At 40.3% G+C, this 25,022-nt stretch overlaps 1 protein-coding gene across 2 annotated transcripts; it reads right to left on the bottom strand.

Annotated features, from left to right (window-relative positions):
* Nucleotides 1-4,561: 4,561 nt before the first annotated feature.
* Nucleotides 4,562-25,006, bottom strand: BROX (BRO1 domain and CAAX motif containing). 2 transcript variants are annotated; one of them, XM_082702281.1, is made up of 13 exons: nt 24,864-25,006; nt 22,803-22,919; nt 20,105-20,211; nt 19,668-19,764; nt 15,990-16,085; nt 14,882-14,954; nt 13,432-13,537; nt 12,362-12,451; nt 10,763-10,848; nt 9,713-9,794; nt 9,279-9,429; nt 8,222-8,381; nt 4,562-7,033 (listed from the first exon to the last, which is right to left on the bottom strand). In XM_082702281.1, the coding sequence occupies exons 2-13, from the start codon at nt 22,901-22,903 to the stop codon at nt 6,947-6,949; spliced, it is 1,236 nt and encodes a 411-aa protein (XP_082558407.1). In that variant the 5' UTR covers nt 22,904-22,919; nt 24,864-25,006; the 3' UTR covers nt 4,562-6,946. The 2 variants fall into 2 exon arrangements, with proteins under 2 accessions (XP_082558407.1, XP_082558406.1); XM_082702280.1 differs by lacking the exon at nt 24,864-25,006 and adding an exon at nt 24,362-24,453.
* Between the last annotated feature and the right edge of the window lie 16 nt (nt 25,007-25,022).

The raw sequence follows: 25,022 nt of genomic DNA, 5'->3' as shown, positions 1-25,022 counted from the left end.
GTGTCTTCCAGGGTGCAGCGTGTTTGATTTGTGGGAAGGTCAGTCCCGTGACACACACTGTGTTACAGAAACCCAGTGGCGGTTATCTTGCCCAGATTAGAAGCATCTAAGGAGCTTTTAAGAAATTCTAAGGGCAGAACACACCCTAGACCACTTTAACCACAATCTCGGTGGGTGCGACGTGGATACTGGTTATGTTTGAAGCTGCTCAGGTGATCCCACTTTGCAGATAAGCTTGAGGACCTGTGCCCAAGGAAGCAGGAAGAGATTCAGCAATCTGGTGTACACTGAGCTCGAGCCAAGACGTCTTGTGTATTTTTTTTCAAGAGGGCTTTTTGTTTTTTTTGTTTTCGGAGCAGTCCCCCCAACCTTGCTCTAACTAAAAAGCTTAAGTATAAAAAGTTTAAGAATAGCGCCTAGCAGTCCCACTATCATTTACTGTACTTCACTCCTCTGAAGACCATCTCCCAGTACACACATTTCCAAACCAAGTGAAGTAGCCCATCACCCATATTCCTGGCTTAGTGTTACCTATTTTACAGATTCATGATAACTGTTGGCTCTCTGATGAAAATACTGGCTTGGGCTCTACCTGATAATAGTGTTGAGAGTTAAATAGGCATTTATATCTTTCAGTTGAGGGAGGCTCAAAAGGAGGGTAGAGAGAGAGAAGGAGAGAGAAAAAAAGAGAGAGACTTAGCTTACAGTTGATTTAGTGAATATTTTTCTGCCACCTAATGGACTTTTTAGGATGTGCTATTCAAAATTACCCAAGAATGTGGAATCTAGGGGTGCCTGAGTGGCTCAGTGGGTTAAAGCCTCTGCTTTCAGTTCAGGTCATGATCTCAGGGTCCTGGGATCGAGCCCCACATCAGGCTCTTTGCTCAGCAGGGAGCCTGCTTCCTCCTCTCTCTCTGCCTGTCTCTCTGCCTACTTGTAATCTCTGTCAAATAAATAAATAAAATCTTAAAAAAAAAAAGAATGTGGAATCTATTTATTTTTTTAAGATTGTATTTATTTATTTGAGAGAGAGAGAGAGCACATGCCAGGCGAGGGGCAGAGGGCGAGGGACAGGTGGACTTCGAGCAGGAAGAGGAGCAGGGAGACCAATGCGGGGCTCGATCCCAGGACCCTGAGATCATGACCTGAGCTGAAGGCAGAAGCTTAACCCACTGAGCCCCAAGGCGCCCCCGGAATCTACTTATTTTTATTTACAAAACTCTTGGGAGCACCACCAACTTCACACCATGTACGCAGACATGGGTGTTTTGCAAGTGACCTTTCAGAAGGCCAAATACTCCCTGCAGCATGCTTTTTCCTCCATTTCATTCTTATGAGAACCTCTACCTCTTTCTTAAAAACCCCAAATCCAGTTTATCAAGAATTGTGCCTCAGGATATAATTAACAGACCATACAATCTCCCTAATCTTTCAGTATTGGAGTACCTCTAGGCTCAGTGATTTCATTTGTTTTTATCTATTCGTGGATGATCTTACCTGGTCCTATGCTTGTAAGAATGATCTACACACAGATTTATAACCAGCAGTGCTATTTCCAGGTCAGATTTTCCTTGGATCTCAGGTTCATAGACCCTTCTGTCCACGCCACACGGCTTCTTGGACACCTGATAGACTGCTCAGCCCCGACAAAACTGAATCTTTGCTCACACTCCAGGGCACTCTCCTTCCTGCACACCCCCCCCCCCCCGACACACACTCCTCTCTCTTCTAGGAGTCTTTCCATTTCAGAAATTCTATTCTTCCAGTTGTACAGACCGGGAACTTTGGAGCCGTTCTTGATCCTTCTCGTTTAATCACACTTCCCATTAAGTCCGTCAAGAAATCCTCTTGGATACTTCTGGAATCCTCATACCACCCCTCCAGGCTGGTCTTGGCCATCACTCCTCAGCTTAAAACCCTCCAGGGGGTTCCCCCCCCCCCCCCCCCCCCCCCCCCCCCCCCCGGCACCTAGGGGGAAAAGCCCAAGTCCTTATAACAGCCTGCAGGGCTGTAGCTCTGGTCTGATCATACTTGTCTGCTCTCATCGTGTGCTGCGCTCCCCTTCATCATCCCACTCCCACACGCTGGACACGGACTCCGGGCTGGCACCTTGTGCCCGCGGTTCCCAGGACCAGTCGTCCCCCCCTTGGACTTTGCTCCCTCACTGCCTTCCCGGTTTTAGTGCGAATGGTCTGCTCTGAGCTCCTCGGTCTCTGGAGGCCCCTTCCCGTCCCCTCCCGCTGCCACCACCACTCAACAGTCTACCTCCCTGTTGGGTCTCCTTAGCCCTCACCCTCACGGAACATTCCCCGTGTTCCCCGGGTCTCCCTCTGCCCTTCCTCCCCGGGGTCCCCCGGCCGGAGCGGGAGAGGCTCTGCCTGCGAGCTTCCGGCTCTGCCTCCCGCCCCCGCAGAGACGGGGCTGGAACCCAGTATTTATTTAATAAATGAACCGTATGTTCAGATCATTTGAACAGGTGGGGAGAGGGATTAGGTAAGAGGCTGAAAAAAAAGGGAACAGACTTGTAATTGGCTTTATTTCTGAAGCTAAAATGGCTGCCTTTTGTTTAATATTTTTCTCATTACATTTACGCATGAATCATTTCATTAAGTCCTTCACTGAAATGCGGCCCTGTAATCTGTCCCTACAAAATAGCAAATACAGACTCGGCATTTAACTTCAGGAAGACATCGAGCCTAAGACTACCCGGGGCTCTTCCATTTTGCTCTCACCAAGACCTGTTTTCGTGAACCAGGTTCAAGTGCACGGGACGGTTAGTTCCACAGGAGCTACCGGGCCCAGGGCAGGGACTCCCAGCTTCCACCTTCCCCTCTTCCCCGGGCTGGGGGGTCTAAAGGTCAAGCCTCCTGGGACGGCCAAAGCCCCACTTGGCAGAGTGGAATTGGCTACCAGTGTCTCACCACCATTTCATGGGAGAAGGGCCCACTCCGTTGTGTGTGACTCACCCTAGAGCGGGGAGCGGGCAGGGCTGAGGGAGGAATTCTGTGGACTGAGCAAAGATGAACACATGGATCAGTCAACCACTGCTCCCCTGAGAACTGCTGACAGAACATTCCCTGACAGGATTTTTCTATCTTTATTTTCAGTACGGAGCCGTGGATCAAGTGACATGACTGACGGGCCCGTGCTGTTAGGGTCTTTCTCAACCTTTTCTATGTCAGGGCAGAAGATGTAGGGAATTCTCTGAAATTCTGGAGGTGACCAGCCAGGGACCCGCTCCAGCCGCCTTATGCTCTGCCCGGCTGAGAGGCTGAGGTGGCTGAGATTAAGTAGCTCGAGGCAAACTACTTGGGAAGCTCAAGAGAACAAAACTCAAGGGGCACCTGGCCGGGTGAGTTCAAGCCCCATGTTGAGCGGGTGTAGCGATTACATAAATAAGCAAAGCTATAAAAAATTTTTCTTTAGAGAATAAAACTCAAGCTACCAGTGAACAAACATTCTTTCTAGGGAGCACTCTGAATGACAATATGAACTCACACCTACCTCGAGCGTATCAAAGGTTTTAGATATATTGAATTGCATTTCAGTGATAGCTCTGGCCTTCTGGGTAAGTCGTTTTTATTCTATAATTCACAGTAGGCTCCCCTTAATTTAGTCCCTTCAGTTTACTAAAACATTTTAAAGATAAAGATGTAGGCGGCACCTGGTGGGTCAGTCGGTTAAGCACCTGCCTTCGCCGGGGTCATGATCTCAAGGTCCTGGGATCCAAGCTCTGAGCTCCCCGTGGGGCTGTGCTCAATGGAGAGTCTGCTTCTCCTCCCTCTGCTCCTCTCCCCGACTTGTGCTCAAATAAATAAAATCTTTAAAAATAAAATTAAAATGTAAATTCTAAGCAAATTACTCAAATATCAAGCCTTTAGACACAAAATTATGCTAAGCCAGATGACATTCCAAGTTTTCTTTTTAAGATTTTGAGAGCACACAAGGCAGGGGTGGGGAGAGGGGGCCTGGCAGAGGGAGAGGGAAAAATAAGACTCCTCACTGAGCAGGATCCCAGGACCCTGGGATCATGACCTGAGCGGATGGCAGATGCTTAACTGAGCAACCCAGGCATCCCCAAAATTTATTTTTATACACATATTAAGAGATTTTTAAAATGTGGTATTTTCTAAAGCACACTCTGGAAAATAAAGATTTCTGAATGGGGTTTTATGTCTCCATACATTTATAGCTCAAGTTTCCAAAGCACGGAGTTTAGTGCAGAGCACTGCTTGGCCACAAGGACTGGATCTCTAGACCAGGTTCCCATAGGACACACCACCGTGTTGCACTGGGTAATGCAACAAGGAAAGTAGATACAGGCCAAAGGAATTTCTACGTTGAGATTCAGAGGTGATATGTACCAATAAACATAAATAGAAACCAGATAGGTCGAGGAATGTTGGGATAGTTAATGAACTCACGTGGCGTAAAGCACCTGAGGTATGTGGGTCTGTCATCGGAAAACGTTACTGTGAAGAATTAGGGGTTTTGTGTCCTATTAATGGTTACTGGTTTAATAAATGTAAAAATACTTGTCAAAAAACAAAATCCCAATGAGTTTGTAAGTAAAATTACTTTTATTTTCATAAATAAAGAGATAATTCATTATATAAACCAACACTTTTAGTGGAGTATGTTAACTGTCATTATCCAGTTTAACTAAGAATGAAATGTATGCATAGCTGACACAAAGTTACATCCCTCTACAGCTTTCATGCAACTGCTTTACATCTGTTACAACTTCCAAAAATCTCCAACACCATTTTAAAGACTATGATAAAAATGGGGAATTCTAGTCACAGAGCGTCACTTATGCTGAAGTCAACACGATATTACTTGCTCAGGTCGAAGCTACCAATTCCTGATTTAAAGTAACACCAGTATTTTCTGCATTTTACAGAAGCACTGACCATATGATGCGTTTTCATGCCACATATGGTGGTATGATGCACAAAAATGTCGATGCGGAAATTCGGTTAACTAGGTTAGTATCCCCTAGTACCCAAGATAAATAGTTCCTACAGGCCAAGAGCAACAAGCGGGCATCAAGTACTATTTAAAGTTCCATCAGTAAATGGCATATCGCAAACCAGTGATTTTGTAGTAGCACACAAGATATAGTGAAACTTAATTAAAATATTTTTTCTATACACAGAGAAATAAAATTAAATGTCTGGTTATTATTTCACTTATTGGACTCTGCAGTTTCTGTTATACAGCAAGGGGTAATTAGCATCTCTGCTTATTAAAAATAAAGAATCCTCACTGATACTAAGTATCTTCAAGAGTGAAAACTGTGATTTAAAGTAATCATTTATTTGAACACAATACTGATTCAGACAGGCATAATCTATTTCTGCTTTTTAAGTTTTTTTTTTTTTTTCAGTAATCTCTACATCCAACGTGGGATGTGAACTCACAACCCTGAGATCAAGTCGTATGTTCCACTGACTAAGCCAGCCAGGAGCCCCTATTTATTCTTCATAATGAAATGTTTATTACTATTTAAACACTTCACGCAGATTCTACTTATTTGTCACAGGACTGCGGTGTGGATTCAATGGTTCATCTATGATCAGTGTTTAGCAGAGGGCCTGGCAAACAGTAAGCTCCTGGTGTCCACTACTATGATTTCTATTAAGTGAACCAATCAGTCATTTATGATAAGGAAAATCAGCTAACACCCCAGAAGAATATTCAAAAGATAAACCTACAGATGTGTGACTTTTGTTAAAAGTATTATGCATCCACTATTTCCCAGGTTTGTGTATATGCTAAACTAATGACCTCAATCTTACGAGCTATTTTTAAGAACATACTGTATGTTTGCTCTTTAAGTTTTTGTTATGGCCTCTGGCCTAAAGCAATACAACTTGGATAGGACACGTGTATTAGAACACCATATAGAAACAATGCACACTGAAGTCAGGTAACAAAGGCATTTCACCATAACTTCTGTTGCCAAAATGTAGTTACCAGTGTAATTCAGGACAACCTACCTCCATTTAGGTTTCAAATTTCTTCTTTACATCATGCATTATCTTACTTCTGCAAAAACATTTTCATTCTTTGTTCATTAAGAGCTGTCACAAAGCTCTGTCCTCTAAGTAAAAAAACCCACTAGGAAAGGTACTTGTAAGAATCATTGTAGGTTCATTGAGATTGAAATAAAGTGCAAGACTACGAGAATAGGAGTATGTACTTTTTTTTTTTTTTTTTGCTAAGATTTATTTATTTACTGGAGTTATTTGTATGTCCAACATGGGGCCTGAATTCAGAACCCTGAGATCAAGACTCATATGCTCCCCCAACTGAGCCAGACAGACACCCCTGGGGTAAGTTCTTAAATGGTCTCAAAATACTTATGAACACTGATTTTTGAACAAATTATCACTTCTTATATATGTGAGAGATTTGGTAGAAGATTTTCTGATCTTCAACTCTAAATAACTTTTCTACCAGAAAAGAGAACAGACTCAGAACACAAGTCTGTGTGACAACATAACGGTGAAGGGGGAAAACCTCTCCATTAAAAACCAACTCCTCTCCTTCTTCTGGCATCAAATAAGAGAAAGGAAAATAAACTTTTTGTGTGTGTGAGGACAGAAAAACATACCTGAAACCACATGATTCTGGCCTATATTAACCAGAAACTTATTACTACCCAGAGTTCGGAGACAAAAACCAACAACAAAATAGGCCCTTCAGGGGCATGATAAAATCTTTTACATGTTGTCCTGATTAAAAAGGCATCTGGAAACAAAGCATGAAACAACTCTACTACATTAAAAATTAAAAACAAATAAACTGAAGGCAGATTTCCCTCTGAATGTACTAAATCATTCTACAGGCTTCAGAGGAAACATTTCAAGAAATATGAAGTTCCATGGTTTCTCTTAGCTACTAGTAAAGAAATTCAAAGTGCCCATTTTCTCAATGTACTTTAGGAGATAGAGCATCCCGTGTCCTTCTGAGGTTTGATATCTGGTTCTTTCACAGGCTTCACCACTTCTTCTGGTTTGGGTTTGGTCTAGGGAGAAAGAGAAACACAGCGCTAAGTACATAAACTAAGACTTGAAAAACAAACACTAGATCTTTTCCACCTTAGACTTCTAAGAGATGCTGTATTAAATTATACAATACGGAGATTAACAATGCTGCTCCAGAAGCTACGTGTATCAATTCAAGATGTAATCAGGAAGCAACATTTCAGTGAAGATGACACCCTAGATGGGTAGGCAAACATCAAGCTAATGGTGCTCTTCCTCTTTCTGATGAGGGAGAAACTGAGCGATGAATCCGTGCACATGGAACTCTTCTAAGTTTGAAAATACCTCATGACAGTAACAGGCTACCTCGTGCAGCATTACTTTACAGGCTGAGCAGGATAAAAAGTCGTTTTATTCTATCTTTAAAAAAGATTTTATTTATTTATTCATTTGATAGAGATCACAAGTAGGCAGAGAGGAAGGGGGGAGCAGGCTCCCCGCTGAGCAGAGAGCCCAATGCAGGGCTCGATCCCAGGACCCTGGGATCATGACCTGAGCAGAAGGCAGAGGCTTTAACCCACTGAGCCACCCAGGTACCCCAAGATAGTCATTTTAATAACAGTTTCAGAATTGGGAGGAAATTATATTTTTAAAAATTACATTATAAAATTACCTAAAAACATTTCAGGAAGGAGCTATGGCTGCAAATTAATTCCCCTCCCTTTTTTTCAGACGCCTCCTCTTCTGGCAGTCAAACCTCGAATGTTCCACTTAATCTACTATCTGACTTAGCACACCTAGATGTACTTAGATATAAATGAATAAAAGCAGTCTTATTTTACCGCTGGATGATTTCATGGAATGTTGAAATTAGATCAAATCTTCAAATACCCTGAGGCATGCTAAATCCAAAATACAGTATTGCTATAGCAATACACACATGGACAAGCCATCTGTTTCAGACCTTTTCTCCCACACTCTTCTAAAAGGAGGCTCTTAGAAACTACAGAGAGGCAAGAGAAGGTGTTTGAAAACAACTTCAATTATGCAGAGAATCAGAAGATAATTAAGGCCTAGAGATCTTATTATCTCCGAGAGAGTTCAACAACACATTACCCAGCACTGCAGGTAGCTCATTTAACGTTCAGACAAACTATATATCTAAAATGCTAATTCTGAACTCTCTTCTCGAACTTCTATGAACAAGTGGAAGAAAGCCAATCTCATACACTGTCATCCTTGGGTCTTTTGGTGAGATCAAATGCGGCCAGCGTGTCTGGTGTCCAGTGTGCACTTGTAGGAGGAAATTCGAAAGGTACAGGCTCTACGAGACCATAATTTGCTTTGAGTTCCAGCTGTGGAGCTTCGGTTGGAATTTTTTGAAAGTAACTGCAAAAAGCAATTTAAAAAGCAATTCATTCATTCAACTACTTGAGCGTCTGCTATGTTCAAGGCCCTGTGCGAGAGAAAGACAGTAATGATGGGCAAGACAGACAAGATTTTCCTGCTTCATGCAGCTTGCATGAGCAGACGAAACAGGAAAACTTGTCAACAACAATGCACCGTAACTGAAGCTGCGACAGATATTGTACACCGTGAGAACACAAAAGAGGGGCAACTAACCCCCATGTTAGGGGGCAGAGGTGGTTCAGGAATGCTTTCCAAAAGAAGGGACAGAAGTTATACTAGGTATGTTTAAGCAAGTAAAAGAGCTCAGTGTGACCAAATGCAGGACGTGAGCAGAGGAGCGTAAAGAGATCCAAGCGGGGACAAAACTACTGCTTCTCCCAGTCTACACAGGTGGTTGTCTACAGTTTGAACAATGCGGACTTAACAATGGAAAACTGTTTGATAGGACTAGGCAGGACTGACAGAAAACCCATTTCCCTGCTTTACAGAGAGCTGCAGCCAGAGTGAGATGGGCGCGCGCAGGGAGCGGAGAAGCCGTCTGTAACACGTGCGGAAGGAACAGCAGGGAGGCAACACGAAGAGAAAATTCAGACACTGTAAGTGAGCTACATGTTAATAACTGATGTTTAATTTTTAGAATCTGCTTTTATATATCATCGTCAGAAGTAGAATAAAGTCAGGTCCAACACCAGGGAACTTTACTACCAATTTAAAGAGAATATCAGAGTTAAAGTTAAATTCAATCCGACATAAAATCTTTGGGGGCAGAGACTAACAGAAACTGTGTGATTACTAACACAATATAAATACCTAAACATTATAAATACAAGTATATACTGTACTAATATTACAAAAATCATACTGAGCTGTACCCACATGAATCCATTTTCTCTCTGACATTTCTCTAGGGTGTTCTTCACAAGATTTCCAAGTTTCCTGAAGAATAAGTGTCCTGAAGGTTTGACCGTTGGGCCGGGTCCTTTGGTTTCTCCATATTCTTTGCACAATGCTTCTGCCTTGGCATAAACTGCATGTGAAAGGGAAAATCATTTGATTATAATTAGTTATTGACCATACTAAAGAGGCTCTGACTTAATCTGACAGCAATACCAGTACAAGTGTAAGGGGAAGTGAGTGTGTTCTACAGATTTTTTGGCTTTTGAAACTTTGTTTCTCTCTCTCTCCAGTTCCTTCACTTGGTCCATTCTCTTTCATGAAATCAGCCTAACTCTCTTCTAACTGGTTATTTCCTTTTAGGATAAAACATTTGTTTTTAAAAAGGGAGTTAATATTCTGGCAGGAATACTTACATTTTTCTGCTTCTTGGAGGGACCTGATTGCTTCACCACATTTATCGCTAGCCAACAAAGTCTGACCATGATAACAGTAAGCCTGATAGAGAAACAAATTTTTATTCATTCTCACCACAAATGATGCCTTCTGCTATCATTGTTCTACATACGCATCAGATAAAGGAGCGCCTTTGTTCACTGTTGGAAGTATCAATGCAACCCCTTATACTTCTTTACTTGAATAAGCCTCCCCCAATCACTGTTAGTATAAAAAGTGGGATTAAGTCAAGCTTTGAGCCAAAGAACTTTCTAACTACAGGCTGAGAGCAAAAAGTATTTCTGAATAATGAAATCTGTTTTTACAATCCAGGCACAGCAGATAAAGGAGCAAAACTGCAGTGCTAATGCAGAAGGGGAGGAAGGGAGGATTCTAAGGTTAATGACTCAACAGTTTTCAGGAGAAATGTTATCAGCCTGTAGTACGCCTCGCTCTCCCTTTAAATGTCCGTAATCAAAGGCAAGGACTGCAAATGGTCCAACGCTGTATGCTTGAAGACAGATTTTTAAGGTATAAAAAACAAAATATCAACCTGGATCCAAAAAAGGTGTTTGATTATCTCTCACAGGATATTCTAACCAACAAAAAGTAAGTTTGTTTAATGGGTGTAAGAGACTGATAAGTAACTCCTCAAAGAGGGCTTATTAATGGTTCTGCACAGATCCAGGGGACATACTGGATGGTATATGCCTTGTGATTAGAATCAGTAAATACCTTCCTCAATGTCCAAGATGAAAGGAGAGAATTCTCATTAAGTAGGCGGAAGGTTCCGGCTTAAAAGTGAGTTTCGCTCAGAGAGCAATTCCACTGCTATGATACAGTTCTACAATTCTACATCATCTATTTCCACCCACTTCAGCTCACAATGGCTGCACTGTCTGTCACCATTTACTGAGAACTGGCTGTTATTTGTAAAATGCTGATTGAGAGTCTGACAAGATGACAGACCTAGCACTCAACAGGCTGGAAAGAGAGTAATTTATGTTGTTTTTCAGGTTACAAATACTTACATAAGCTGTGTAGAAACACATTTTCAAGTGAAGATACTTCCTCCATTTAGCAGAATACGCAGGCTCCAAACTGGATAAAGTATGATCTAAAGTTACATTTTAAAAAGCAAAATATAATTTCACCCTGATTCACTAGAAGACTTTTAGATCATGTGTTCAGATGCCAACAGCAGAATGCCATTCAAATCTAAAACTCAAGCATTTACACATTTCCCCAAAAAACTTTAATTTTCCCATAACTGTATTTTAACTACATAATAAGGTTGTTTAAATACTACGGCACATCTTTTGATGGTAATATAACAAGTTTAAGATAATGGTAACAACAGAACTTCAAGATAAATACAAAATTATATACTGTTTTACTGTCTTCTTAAAATTATATAACATAGCAATGTGTAGTGTGGTCACCCAAGTCAGAGACACGGACACTCGCCCTACTGGTCCATCCCGCAGCACTGAATCTTGCCTAACACACACACTCACACACACACGCACATCCTGCCAACTTCTCTCTCACCCATTTCTCTTCCACTCCCCACTTCCCTGTCTTTGTCGATGCTTCCATCACTTCCTCCACACACTATAATCGCTTCTCAACGTAAGTGGAGTCAGCCAAGTAGTCCTTCACCAGGCAAGCCCATTTCTCATCTTACAATTAGAGGGACCTTTCTTAAATTCAAATCCAATCAGATTTGCTTCCTATCTATTAATGGGTCCCAATTATCTACTGAATAAAAACCAAATTTCTTAGATAGGCTTACACACCAATTCAGGATCTCACACATGCATACTTTCTTAACCTTTTCTCCTATCACCCTGTTTCAGCTAAGACAGCTGTTTAAAGGTCCCAGAAGGTGCTGAATTCTTTCTTATCTCTGACGTACTACAGAATGCTCTACTCTTCCATATGGCAAAGCTTCCTAGCAAACTTAGAACTTCTATTTATGTTTCCAAGTCAGGCTCAAACGCCACCTTCCCCTAGACAATCTCCTCCAGCATGCCTAGATCCTTTTGGTTTTCATTACACTGCTGTAATAACATCTTATCTTATGCTGTGATAATGCGGCTATGTGTTTGCTTCCTTCCCCAGACTGTGAATCTCTTCTACTGATCTTTGTATAGCTAGCAACTAAAATAGTAATCATCCCATACATAGAAACAAATGCTTGTTTCCTAAATAAGTGAATGAAAAGAATAATGGGCTAATGAGAAGACCAGAGTTCTAGTCCCAACTTCATGCCTAGTAACTGTTAAATTACAGGTTAGTTAATTCTCTGGAGTTCAGTTTCTTTAATGACAGCAAATGTAAGGTTATTATTAAGGTAAAAGAAAAAACTTCAAAATTAAAACACCTGTATAATTATTACATATAACTTGTTAAAAAGGACTGCACTGTCCTTTCCGTTAAAAGTTAGGTAGCATATTAACTGAACAGTCCTCAGTCTTTGAAACAACGTAATAAAATAATGTGGTATTATTCCAGTTTTGCAAATGGACAGTCTGAGAATCTTGTAGTTTTGCTTGTTCCCTATTAAGCCAAGAGTTTAGTCCGAAAATCTGAACACTAAAAATAAAACAAAAGAATTATAAACTTACCAGCTTTTTGATAGAAGTTGGCAGTTTCATATGCCAGTGCAGCAATCAGTCCAGGAGCATGCTTCAGTTCAATTGCTCGAGCGATGGTTACTATAACCAAAGCACAATAAAGTGAGTTGTAATTAAGTCTACTTGCATTAAATTCATTATAATAGCAAAAGAAAGCCCAACGATCTATTTGGAATTTTAACAGTTTCTTAAGAATTTTAACATGAAAAGTTTAAGTGACAGAAAATGCAAACATAAACCAAAAATACTGAGCCTGCTGACTGATACTGTTTCTTTAAATCACTAACCAATTATTAGGTAATCACAAAAAATTACTACTATGAAAACAAACACTTCCAGGACACTCGAATTTAAAACAGAGAAAAACAAAAAGCCTACAAAGTTTCGTTACTGGTTTTACTGGAGTCTTCATTTATTTCCTGCCACTGAAAGATGAGGATTTAAAGGAAAGCCACGCAGTGCAAGAGGAAAAAGAGCAAGCAAGGTAGAGAGGGGAAAAGGAGTTACAGAATTAATCGGATGTTGTCAGAAATGGCATGACATCAAAATCCTTTTTAAAAGAGCTAACAGGGTGGCTAGGGCGCCCAGTCTCAGCCTGGGTGGCTCAGTCATTAAGCATCTGCCTTCGGCTAAGGTCATGATCCTGGGGTCCTGGGTTCAAGCCCCATACTGGGCTCCTTGCCTGGCAGGAAGCCTGCTTCTCTTTCCCATTCCCCCTGCTTGTGTTCCCTCTCTCACTGTCTCTCTGTTAAAGGAAGAAAAAAAAAAAAACAACAACAACAACTCCCCAACTTTAAAATAAATAAATGAAAATAAAAGAGCCATTAAACTGCAAGGCCTTTTCCTGCTAACTATCCATGAAGGCAAATGCTGAAGGTGAAGTTGTTCCTCACAATAAATTTCTCAAATGTGAGACTCAAATCCAGCTAATTCTGATTGAAGAAAAAAAAGAAAGAAAGAAAGAAAGAAAGAAAGAAAGAAAGAAAGAAAGAAAGAAAGAATCAGATGCCAATAGAAATTTCTTAAAAAAAAAAAAAAAAATCTTACAATATATAGGATACCTTCTTGAGCTTCAGCCTGACACTGGACAACATAAGCTTCTAGTAGTCGTGCCTCTAAATCCCTCCCCTTTTCTGCAGGTGTAATAAGCTTTGGGATATGACTTTCCTGAGAGAGAAAGAAAAACAACAAAGAAGCCACATTTTATTTTAACCCAGCTGTTAGAGATGAACAAAAATGGAAGACATTCAATTTGGAGATTGATCAGAAATTCAGGGGGTGCCTAGGAGGCTTGGCCAGTAGAGCATGTGCCTCTTGATCTCACGGCTTTGAGTTCAAGCCCCACCTTGAGTGTAGAGATGATTTAAAAATAAGATCCTCGGGTGCCTGGGTGGTGCAGTCAGTTAAGTGTATGCCCCTTGGTTTCAGCTCTGGTTGTGATCTCAGAATCCTGAGATCGAGCCCTCTGTCAAGCTCCGTGGCTCAGCACGGAGTCTGCTTGGGTTTCTCTCTCCCTCTACCCCTCCTTTCCCCTCCTCTTCCCACCCGCCTAAAATAAATAAATCTTAAAAATAAGTAAATAAAATTAAAATTAATAAAATATTTTTTAAAAGGTCTTTAAGAAAAAAAATCCTAAACAGAATAAATTCAGGGCACCAAAACTGTGTAAAAAAGGAATAGTATTTAGCTTCTAGAGAACAAAAGATCCTGTATACTAAAATTTTTAAAGCTTCTCATACCCCTCTGCAAAACTTGGGTCAAAATAGATAGTACAGATATGCAAGCTACATTTTCATCTTTGGAAATGTTTAACTGCAACAGTAACCAAAGCTCTCTTTTGCATGACTGCTGGAATTACTCATTCATATTAACAACTGTAGAGTAGAGAGGTCTACAATTCTGTTAACTCAGAATCACAGGTTTTTAATCACTAAAAGCATCTTACTTTATCATGAGAAAACCCATCATTGGCCTCTGGAAGGTGTCTAGTAATTAGCAGTTTAACTAGGATAAGGTGTGCGTAATCCTCACTGCGAAATCCATCAGTCTTTCTCCTAATTTCTTTTGCTGGACATTTCATATAATTAGTGCAAACTGATTGCCCTCCTCGGCTTTTCATGGAGATAGAGAGAATACACTCAAGTTCAGCTTTGCAGAATCATGATTTATCCTGGCAACTGCCAAAGACCCCAATGGGAAATGGTAAGAACCGTCAGATTTTCATGTTTTTTTTTTTTTTTTTTAATTTTTACCAAAGGGATACAAAAATAACCATTGAATTACAACTTGAATTTTGTAATTATAAAATTCACTGATGGCTTTCTAAAATGAAGACATCTGATATTCTGTAATTGGCTGCAATCATCAATAAAGTATTCAACCTAAGAAAAACAACCTATACGAGGTTCTTTTTACAACGTGAAATAATTCCTAATCCCCCATCCCAAGAGAGAAAAAGTATTCAAGAAGTAAAGTATTAGTCTTTATATTTTATTGTTATCATTATTTTACCTTTAAATGTTTAAAAATCCCTGCAGCAATTTTTAGGCTTCGATGGACTTCTTTCGCTTCATCTTCTGTTATGCTTAAAGATAGTGGTTACATTAGTTAGAGGATGAATCTTGTTTCTTGTACTAAAATCAACAACTAATGCATTATGATAAAACCAAATTAGTCGTTTGTATTTCTTACCACTTTTCTTCCTTTTAAAAAAATTTAATTTGGCACTTAAAAAGAAAAATATCAACAGAAGATACTACAAATTATAAAAAGGGAGACCCTGTCTATACGTTGTGACAAAGCCTTCTTGTTCCTTCCAGGTAATCTTCTGTGCATTAAGCAAATGCAAAATATTCTACACCTAATACATGCACACATGTAAAAACACACACAATATTCACTATCCCATTTGTGCTTAATCACCTAATTACTTTACAGGTGATTTTACATCAGGACATATAATTCAACTTTATTTTTTGTTGTTAAGATTTTATTTGTGAGTAATCTCTATGCCCAATGTGGGGCTCAAAACTCACAACCCCAAGATCAAGAGTCGCATGCCCCCCCTTATGTTGAAATGGCTGCGTATCAGATGCACCACAGTTGGTAGTTGCCAGTTTTGTGCCACTAATGCCCATTTTCACAATTATAAAAATTGCATCTTATTTCATTTCACAATTCTTGAATCCATCAATACAGCTTTCCCATCTATCTCTTTTTCTGTGAGTTGCCTGTTTAAGTCGCTTGCTTATTTTCAAATGATTTGTTGGTCTTTTCCTTTCTTCTTCCACTATAAAAACAATTTGTCATGTGCATTGCGATTTTTCTGACCATCTGTCATTTGTTTTGTAATCTTGCTTACAGTACTTTTATGCAGTCAAATACTCTATTTTTTTCCTTTTCTTGGGTTTGGGTTTTATTTAGAAAGACCTTCCTCATGACAAGATTTTTTTTTTTCCCTTTTAAAACTGGGCTCCATAATTGAGACTTAAAACGCTATGAGGCAACCTTTCATTTTACAGAAGGGGCATTATAATCAATAGCCCAGACTTTTTAATAATGAATCTCCATTTATTTGAAAAATAACACATACATATACAACCCTCCCCTTTTGACTTACTTTTCTTTTCCAGCCAGTCTAGAAGCATATTTGGTATACCACAAAGCTACATTAAATCCCATGGAAATTAATTCAAAAACAGCATCCTGCTGGGCACTAGAATTAAAAACATGGATGTCATTAAGTTCTGTCAATTACTGAGACTTTGCTATATGAAGCCCCCATACATCCAACTCAAAATCATTTAAGAACTATATGCTAACTGGAAAATGAAGAAACCAGTCCTGTGTTTAATGACTAAAACTAATGGCCCGTAATAGTAAACATGAGAATAGCAGGTTCTCAAAGGTTACTGTGCACAGACTAGCTTTAAAAATTTAAAAATTACAGGGCACCTGGGTGGCTCAGTGGGTTAAGCCTCTGCCTTCGGCTCAGGTCATGATCCCAGAGTCCTGGGATCGAGCCCCGCATTGGGCTCTCTGCTCAGCCCGGAGCCTGCTTTCCTCTCTCTCTCTCTCTGCCTGCCTCTCTGTCTACTTGTGATCTCTCTCTGTCAAATAAATAAATAAAATCTTTTAAAAAAATAAAAATAAAAAATACAAATTACAGAGACTCAACTCCAAAGAATCAAAAGTCTGGGAGGGACCTGGAATCTACATGTTTAGTAAGTACCCAGTAGAGTCTCGAGTGGGAGGTTCTTACACCAATTTAAAAGCAATGGGATTCAGAAGAGAGACTGTTTCCGGCCAGAATGATTAGAGAACTTTAATGGTAGAGACAGTCTCTGAATTGTGCCTTGAAAGATGGCCAGAAGGGAGGCAGAAGGGTACTCCAGATAAAGGAATGATGCTATTAAAGCCCAAGAAAAGCATAAACATTTTTTCTGAGAGGAGTGATCCAACTAGTGTGATGGAGCACATGGTCTGTAGAAAGAAATCAAGGTCAAAAAGCCAAGCTGAAGTGAAACTGGTAGACTTTGAATGCCAAGCCAATCAGTATGGGTACCAAAAGGAAAAGGTCTTACAAACATCTTATTTATTTCCTTCAGATTCTATTAGTAGATACGACACCAAGAGAATGGCAAGAACTTATTTAGCAAATAAGGTAATACTAATTTTTAATCATTCCTGTTTTGAAAAGAACATGAGAATTTTTTATATATTACCTCATTTATCTCAAATGAAGAAGACAGATTACCCAAAGGAAAGCCACTAGAATCATGGTCCCACTTTTTATTTTTTAAAGGCTTAGGGGCGCCTGGGTGGCTCAGTGGGTTAAGCCGCTGCCTTCGGCTCAGGTCATGATCTCAGGGTCCTGGGATCGAGTCCCACGTCAGGCTCTCTGCTCAGCAGGGAGCCTGCTTCCCTCTATCTCCCTCTCTCTGCCTGCCTCTCTGTCTACTTGTGATCTCTCTGTCAAATAAATAAATAAAATCTTAAAAAATAAATTAAAAAAAAAAAGGCTTATTTATTTATTTGAGAGGGTACATGCATGCACACGCATTTGCGGGGGGCAGGGGCAGGGGAGACAGAGAGAATCTCAAGCAGACTCCCTGATAAGCACGGAGCCTAGCGCAGGGCTGGATCTCATGAGCCTGAGACCGCAACCTGAGCCAAAATCAAGAGCTGGATGCCTGTCAGAGCCACGCAGGCGCCCCTCCACTCTGTATTTTTTATTTAACTGCTGCCTCATAAAAGGAATGGAGACAGGGAAACTTTTTAGGTTAAAAAAAAATTAAAACATTCACAGTTCAAAACCAACTTATGTACTATCTGGTTTAATATGTTACAATACACAAAAACACAAGTTATGTATTTTTTAACGGAATACTTCACAAATTTGTGTGTCATCCTACCAAAGGGGCCATGCTAGTCTCTACGCTGTTCCAGTTTTAGTGATGTGCTGCCAAAGCGAACACTAAACACACTTCTTAAAACAGTGTTACCCACGGAAGAAAACTGGAAGCACAGCTTCATAGTTTATTCTTGGGATGCCTGGTGGCTCAGTAAGTTAAGTGTCTGCCTTTAGTTCAGGTCATGATCCCAGGGTCCTGGGACTGAGACCCACATCGGGCTCCTTGCTCAGCAGGGAGCCTGCTTCTCCCCTTGCTTTTGCATCCTCTCTCTGACACATAAATAAATACTTTAAAAAAATGTTCATTCTTTTCAGCACTGAGAACTTTCAAATGAATTACATCTGGTAATTTGGTAGGCATATCTAATTTATAATTTTACCTTTAAATAAGACAGTTTTGCTCATTTATATAAAGTCTCGTGAATAACTGTCTCTCTTTTTATCCTTCATTTATTTCAGTCTCACTTGCTCCCAAACACTCCATTTCTATTGTAACCCGTCTTGGTAGTCAGAATACACATTGTTGAAAAAACATTTTCAGAACAGATACATTCATAGCACACTTTTTACTGAATAAACAACAATCAAAGATAAAGCAACTTAAAAATCTTAGCTGTAGAGAATATTGGATATCATTCCTTAAGGACTTCATTACCTAATTTTTCATTGCCTCATACAACTCACTAAAATAAAGCTGTCACGAGGAATCAAGATTTGGCATGGGGGGAAAGTGTCAAATGTAGGTACTGCAAAACACTTTACAATCTGCCAAAGTTTTGCGATGTGATAACGATAGAGGTCTCTCAAAAACGTCTTTTTGAAGAAAAACATCCCTTAATTTTAGATAAAATACAAAGGGATCACATAAAGAAACACATAATACGAGGACTTGGAAAACCTTAATATCCCAGAATATTAAAATCTGGGAAGAACCACCAGTCCCCACCTTCCTATCAAATTTATGAACTCTACATACAATATTGCCAAGGAAGGAAGGAAACTATCTTTCATATACCTGGCATTATTTGAGTCACTTACCATAAATCTGCCTACTTCGTTCCTCATGAAAGCCCTGTATCTGTAACCCCAATCCAGAGCTGAAGCAGGTGTTCACACAGAGACCTGAGACGGAGTATGGAGCAATCCAAAGTCCACACTCCTTCCACTACAATGCCTGTCCTGGGTCTCTCAGCAAGCTCCACTTCCTTCCCTTCTGACTTTACACAACTTTCTACAGCAAACTGACATCAGGATACATGGCCATTTAAATAATACAATGGTGTTTTTAAAAAAAAAAAGTCCAAAAAAAATTTAGCACTGTTATGACGTTTCCTGTTATAACCAGATCTCTTCTGTTTAGTTTCAAGTGAGTGATAAGAAAGTTCTGAGGCAAAATTTTTTAAAAGAGCAGAAACAGTGAAGACAAATTAGGAAGAAAATCAGACTAGGACTCAAAAGAGTATCGAGCTGGGATGGAACCAGGGACAAAGAGACTGACCAAAGACATCTGAACTATCCATCAGAAAAAACACTAGGTGAAAAGCAAAATTTTGATCTCCTTGAAGGAAGGCAAAGACTAAAAGACAGAGTAGGATTCCAAATTCCCAAACTGTTCTTTGTGAGTTATTAATAAAGCCACGAGTGTTTAAGTCTAGTTAATATTTGTATTGATTACCTCAAAAACAGATTTGGCCTAGGAGAAATAAATTATATTTTTACTTAACAGAATGTATTAGTTTAGGTCAAATGTTTTTAACTAATTACCTGATAAGAGAAGATGCTGATCAGATCTAGGTCTATTTCTTCAAATACAGAGGGTATGGGTTAAACACTGGCTAAATAGTTACAAAAATGGCTTTTGCTTTGTACTGCTGGCTTGCCTACCTTGGAACCTGCCCCTGTAATGTATCAGTCCACTTGAAATTTTGAATATATCGTAACTTGCTTTCTTGGGTAGATTCATCCAATGAATTTATGAAACCTGTAAAAAGGTACAGCATTTCAGTTTTAGAAGAAATATCAAGTAGTCTGTTTAGCAATTTTTTCAGATAATGACTTCTCCAGATTCCTGAAGAAAACGCTTACCCTCTGTCCCCTTCCTTACCCCCTCTTCTTCTAAGGTAACATAACATGAAGTATGTACACATTTAATTTTCAAAATGTTAGAAAGACCAAAATCACCCTAACATTTCTCTTGTTTCTGAAACTCAAGTACTGAGATCAAAGAATACAGACCAGAAGACTAAACTATTCAAATTTGAAAAGCCTAAGAATTAAAGGTGAATTTCTGCAAAGCTGTTAAGTTCTCATAAATAACTAACCTTGTAAAAGTGAAAAATAGGAATCTGATGCATTCTTCATCATTTCTGGATTACAGCTCAGATCAGTGAAGAGTTCAAGCAGGCGTGCTCTGGATGATCTCAAGTCACTTACAGGAGACAGAAATAGTCAAGAAATTTAAGTAAGCTGCATTGTGATGAATCTATGTAAAAGTGACTTCAAAGTGTCCATTGTAAAAAGCTTTCAGATAACACACACACACACCTCCTTGAAGGTTTTACTAAGGCGTACACAGGATAAACTTAGTTAAGACTAACACTGGGGTAAGTGAAATTCTAGTAACAACTGTTTTACAAGTGGTACTAAAATAAAAGTCTCATCTAAGGGGCAAATCATGAATATAATTATGTAATAACAATATACAGCAAGCTTTAATTAAAAAAACCAACAAATAAACACAAGCATGTAAGATGGGAGAAAGGAATTAAGAATGAGTCAATTGAACAGAGCAGTTCACAATAAAAGATATTAGAAAAATAGTAATTTAACATGCTTATGCAGTTTTAGCATCTCCTTAAAATTTCATAACTTGACAATACACTTTATTAAGTAGGGAGCCCTATTTTTAAATTGCATCCTATAATTCAACATACCCATCAAGAGTGTGTGAGAACACGTGGTTACTACTCATTTTAAAAAGGCTCCCGGTCTCCATTCTCCTTTGCTTCTTCACAGCAATAAATGTTGCAGATCCACCATTTCCTTCTTGAAATTCTCTTCTCCCTTTTTTCTACTAACATTAAATTTCCCAGGATCTCCTCTTATCTCTAAAAGTTCCTTAAAATGTTTAGTCTTTGGCTTTCTGCCAAAGACTGTATTTCTTCCTTTTGAGGTCTTAACATCTTTACACCCAGTCTGAGAGCTACATCATCAGCTCCAACTTGGTCGGGTTCCAGTTGCACATCTAATTTCAGAAGGCAACTTGCTTAATGAGGGCTCAGAAATTATTCTGCAGGACAATGATTGAAGACACTTGCATGTAAATGATTAATGAAAGACTACACTTCGATTGTTAGCACCAAGAGACTTGGGACTGTACATCCAGAACTTAGTAGGTCCTGAGGATAAAGGACACACTCAAAGTTCTCTGTTGAATGAAAGAATACTAACATTTCAAATATTTTAAGACTTACAAGGCCTATAACATCTTACAAGTGATGTTTAGAACAAAGTGCAGACTTCATTTTAAATGGTCTGGGTGGAATGTTTACTCACTGGTACAAGTTGAACAAAGGCTTACTACAAGAAAGGACATACCACCACTTACATACAGATTACCAGAAATGGGATGGGCTACCTTATGAATTTGTCATTGTTGAGTTTTTTAACTAGAAGCTAGGCAAGAGTAATTCCTGGACCAGAAAAAAAGCTGAATTCTTAAGGCCCATTCTAGGCTCAAATAGTTTGCTGGCTATTTCCGGGGAGGCACTCAATCATCTGCAACCCAACTGTATAAAGTCATACTCACCTTAAAATTAAAGAATTTCAGAAAAATAAGTACCTCAGAAATGTCTGTTTTAGGCTGTTCATTTTATAGATGAATCATGAGATCCAGAGAAGTTAAGTGACTTGCCCAGTGTTAGAGATAAAACAATTAAGATGGGACCAACCTCTGTGAGTTTAAGATTAAGGGTTAGCAAATGACAACCTATAGCTTGTTTTGAACGGCTCTCAGCTTGTTTTTATAAAAATGAAAAATAAGAATATGCCAACGGCAGCTGTATATAGCCCCACAAAGCCTAAAATGTTTACTACTCAGCTCTGACCTCTGATCTAGATAAATACGCCATTTTTCCTATCTTTTGCTCCACTCCCTCTTTCCATAGAAAGTAGCAACACTCTCAATTTTCCATTACTGGTGCCATCAGGTCTTGATCATCTAGGTTCTGTGTTTCATACAGACTGAATCCTTTTCAACTTCCCAAGCAAATCAGACACTCTGAACAGTTGACTCCTCCTTTGAAATACCTCTTTTGTTCTGATCTACTCACTACCCCAGAATAACATTTTTCTGTAAGAAATTATCTTCTTCTATCACTTCTTACAATCTAAATCAAGTATTAGCAAACCTTTTCCATAAAGAGGCTAAAAGTAAATATATGAGGCGCTGTGGTTCATCAAGACCCTGCTGATACTACTCCGCTCTGCTCTTGTAGAGGAAAGCAGCCAAAGGCAGCCAGACACAATATATAAATGGTGTGAGATGACATGGCTGTGTTCTAATAAAACTTTATTTATAAAAATGGGCAGTGGGAAAAATCTGCAGGACAGTTTGCCAACTCCCAAACTGAGTCATAAACTCCAACTCAAGTCCTTTCTCCTATATGAACACTGCAAAGCCTATTCCAGCTTACCGGACTCTCTCCCTGCTCAGAACTCCATGAATTTACGATCCGGTTAATTAGCAATATCCATATACAGCTTTGTGAAGTCTCTTGTACTGTTTTAATATATAGCTTAACTCTTTTGTTTTCATCTCTCTGGGACTCACTAATCTAGATGGCTGCCAAACTTTAAATAATCTATTATTTCACTCTTCACAAGTCATTTGTAAGTTTATAAGGAGTCTAAGGGTAGGGCAATGTGCTACATACTTCTGTACTGCCCATGAATCCTAAATAAGTACCTTGTATCCAAAAGTGGCTCAAACAGTACTTGCTGAGATTGACTAAAACTAACCTGCAAATTTTTGAAGCAGCAGGGCCAGCGGCTACACCATAATAGTTAAAAGTAACAGGAGCTGTGGCTTTTAATGGGTTCCTATGAAACCAATGTGTCATCTTCTCCAGCTGTTTCCTATAAATATAAAAGCAGATGTTCAAAAAATAAAAATAAAACATTTACTAACATAAACAGTATAAAAACGATTAAAAATTTACTAAGAATATATGTATGCATTTTAAAGTGTGTGTATATATATATATATGTATAAGACATACACAGGTACAAATGACTCTTACTTAGACTGCTAAAGCTACTTTAAATAAATGGGTTTTAAATTAACTATATTTCCAACACGGTGTTGCTGATGCCGATTTATTGGTTACAGCATGTGTTTCTATAATAAATACACTTTCCACAAAACAGGAATAAGAAGCAGAATTTTCATGAATTAAAAAAATCACAGTACTTGACCAATAATTTCTATTCTATATACCCAAAATATTTGAAACACTACCTAAATGAAATGCCAACTTAAAAAACAGTCCCAAGGGCTTCTGGGTGGCTCAGCTGGTTAAGTGTACAGCTCTTGTTTTCCACTCAGGTCATGATCTCAGGATCCTGAGATCCAGCCCTGAGTTGGACTCTGCACTGAACGTGGAGCCTGCATAGGATACTATCTCCCCTGCACGTAGTCTCTCTCAAATAAGTAAATCAACCATTAAAAAAAAAAAAAAAAAAAAAGTTAAATCCTACCCCTTTTTGGTTTAAAAGAAAAAAAAGCATGTCACTTGCCTAATAGTCCTCAGGAGATAATGCAAATACAGAAAGGCCCAGTGGAACACTTAAGTGTGGCAACTAGATTCTGGGAAATCATTTTCAAGAAAACCTGATAAGGTTTAATTAACTTAAAGGCATTATGCAAAAACCGTGGGCGTCACCGTGAAATACCTCCTGGAGCACCTCCTTAAAAATATCCACGTAATCCTGACAAAACCGATTTGGGGGAGCACCAGACACTCCACGCGTTGTCTATGTGCTGCGGAAGCGAGCACTACTCAGTGCACTGTACACTCAATGAAAAACGGGAGTTCACTTATGGCTCAAAACACTTCCGTTCTTTTAAGAACATACATAACCTTCTAAACGTCCGCGTAAACCAACTTTATAACACAAGTAAATTAATAGTGCTTGCACGTGCAGGTACGTCAAGCCTTCTCGAGATCATGGCACACCGTACACTTGACTTTGGGGCGGCAAATTTTCTACTAATAACACCCTTTTCAGGTGGATTTCCACTTCCCGGATGAACACGTCCGCAGATCCGTATATCCTGACTTCGGGAACGCGGAGGGTAAGTACTGCACCGTCCGCCCCGGCCCCACCTTGCCCCTTCCCGAGACCTGCCATTCCTGCTTTCAGGAATTCGGAGAGAGAAGAGCGACACACCCAGCCGCAGGTGCAAGGTGCCCTGAGAGCCACGGGCACCGCGGTGGGATCCAAGCGGCCGCCTCCCCTGCCCCCGATTACTGAAAGGGGCCCCCCACTCGCGAGGCCCGGGCCCCCCGGACACCTACCTGCGAGCCTCCCCCCAGCTCGGAGCGCCCGCTTCCTGTTTACCGCCCAGCCTCTTCCTCCCCAGCCCCAAAGCCGGAGGCGGCGTGCGGAGACCCTGCGCAGGCGCCGACGCCGGCCGCCCCCACGGCCGAACAGGCATTTTCTTGGAAAGCCGATGCTTTCCGCCCGGGGGAGGCGGCCACACAGCGGCCGCACAAACCCCGGTTTAGCTTGTAAGATCCCGGCTGCCGGTGGAGACGCCGGCCAGGGTATTCGGTCGAGTCCAGCTGTTAATACGCCCGACTCGCGGGGCCAAACGTGCATTTTCTTTCTTTCGTTTCTTTCAAGGCCTTAGAAGGAGACTCTTTGGGATCAGTATCCGGGAGTCTGTGGAGACTGAAAAACGCGTGTGAAAGCCGGGCGGGTGGGCGGGCGCGGGGGGGACCCTATCGCTTGGGATTCCAGGATAACGCCAGGGGTAGGGGTGTTCCTGGGAAACGCCCATTCTCATGGCAAACTTACCGGATTTGTCGGAAATCTGTGTAGCAGTTCTCCTCGGGGAAGAAAGGGAATGTCCCAAGTCCGCAAACGAGAAAGGGAGGGAGGCGGAGAGCCAGGAGAACCAGAGCGACGGGCAACCAGGCCTGCGCCGAGGCGGGGTCACGTGGCCCGGGCCGCCAT

The sequence above is a fragment of the Mustela nivalis genome (genome assembly GCF_964662115.1).
Source record: "Mustela nivalis genome assembly, chromosome: 16".
Classification (NCBI taxonomy): domain Eukaryota; kingdom Metazoa; phylum Chordata; class Mammalia; order Carnivora; family Mustelidae; genus Mustela; species Mustela nivalis.
The sequence above is the reverse complement of the archived record's forward strand: the minus strand, read 5'-3'. Positions and strand labels throughout refer to the sequence as shown.

Coding starts and splice junctions, on each gene's coding strand:
- BROX (XM_082702281.1), bottom strand. CDS start 22,903: ATGACACATTGGTTTCATAGGAACCCATTAAAAGCCACAGCTCCTGTT. Junction 16,086..19,667: donor TTACAGGGGCAGGTTCCAAG/GTAGGCAAGCCA, acceptor TTTTAATTCTAG/TGCCCAGCAGGATGCTGTTT. Junction 8,382..9,278: donor CAGAGAGAAAATGGATTCAT/GTGGGTACAGCT, acceptor TGCTTTTTGCAG/TTACTTTCAAAAAATTCCAA.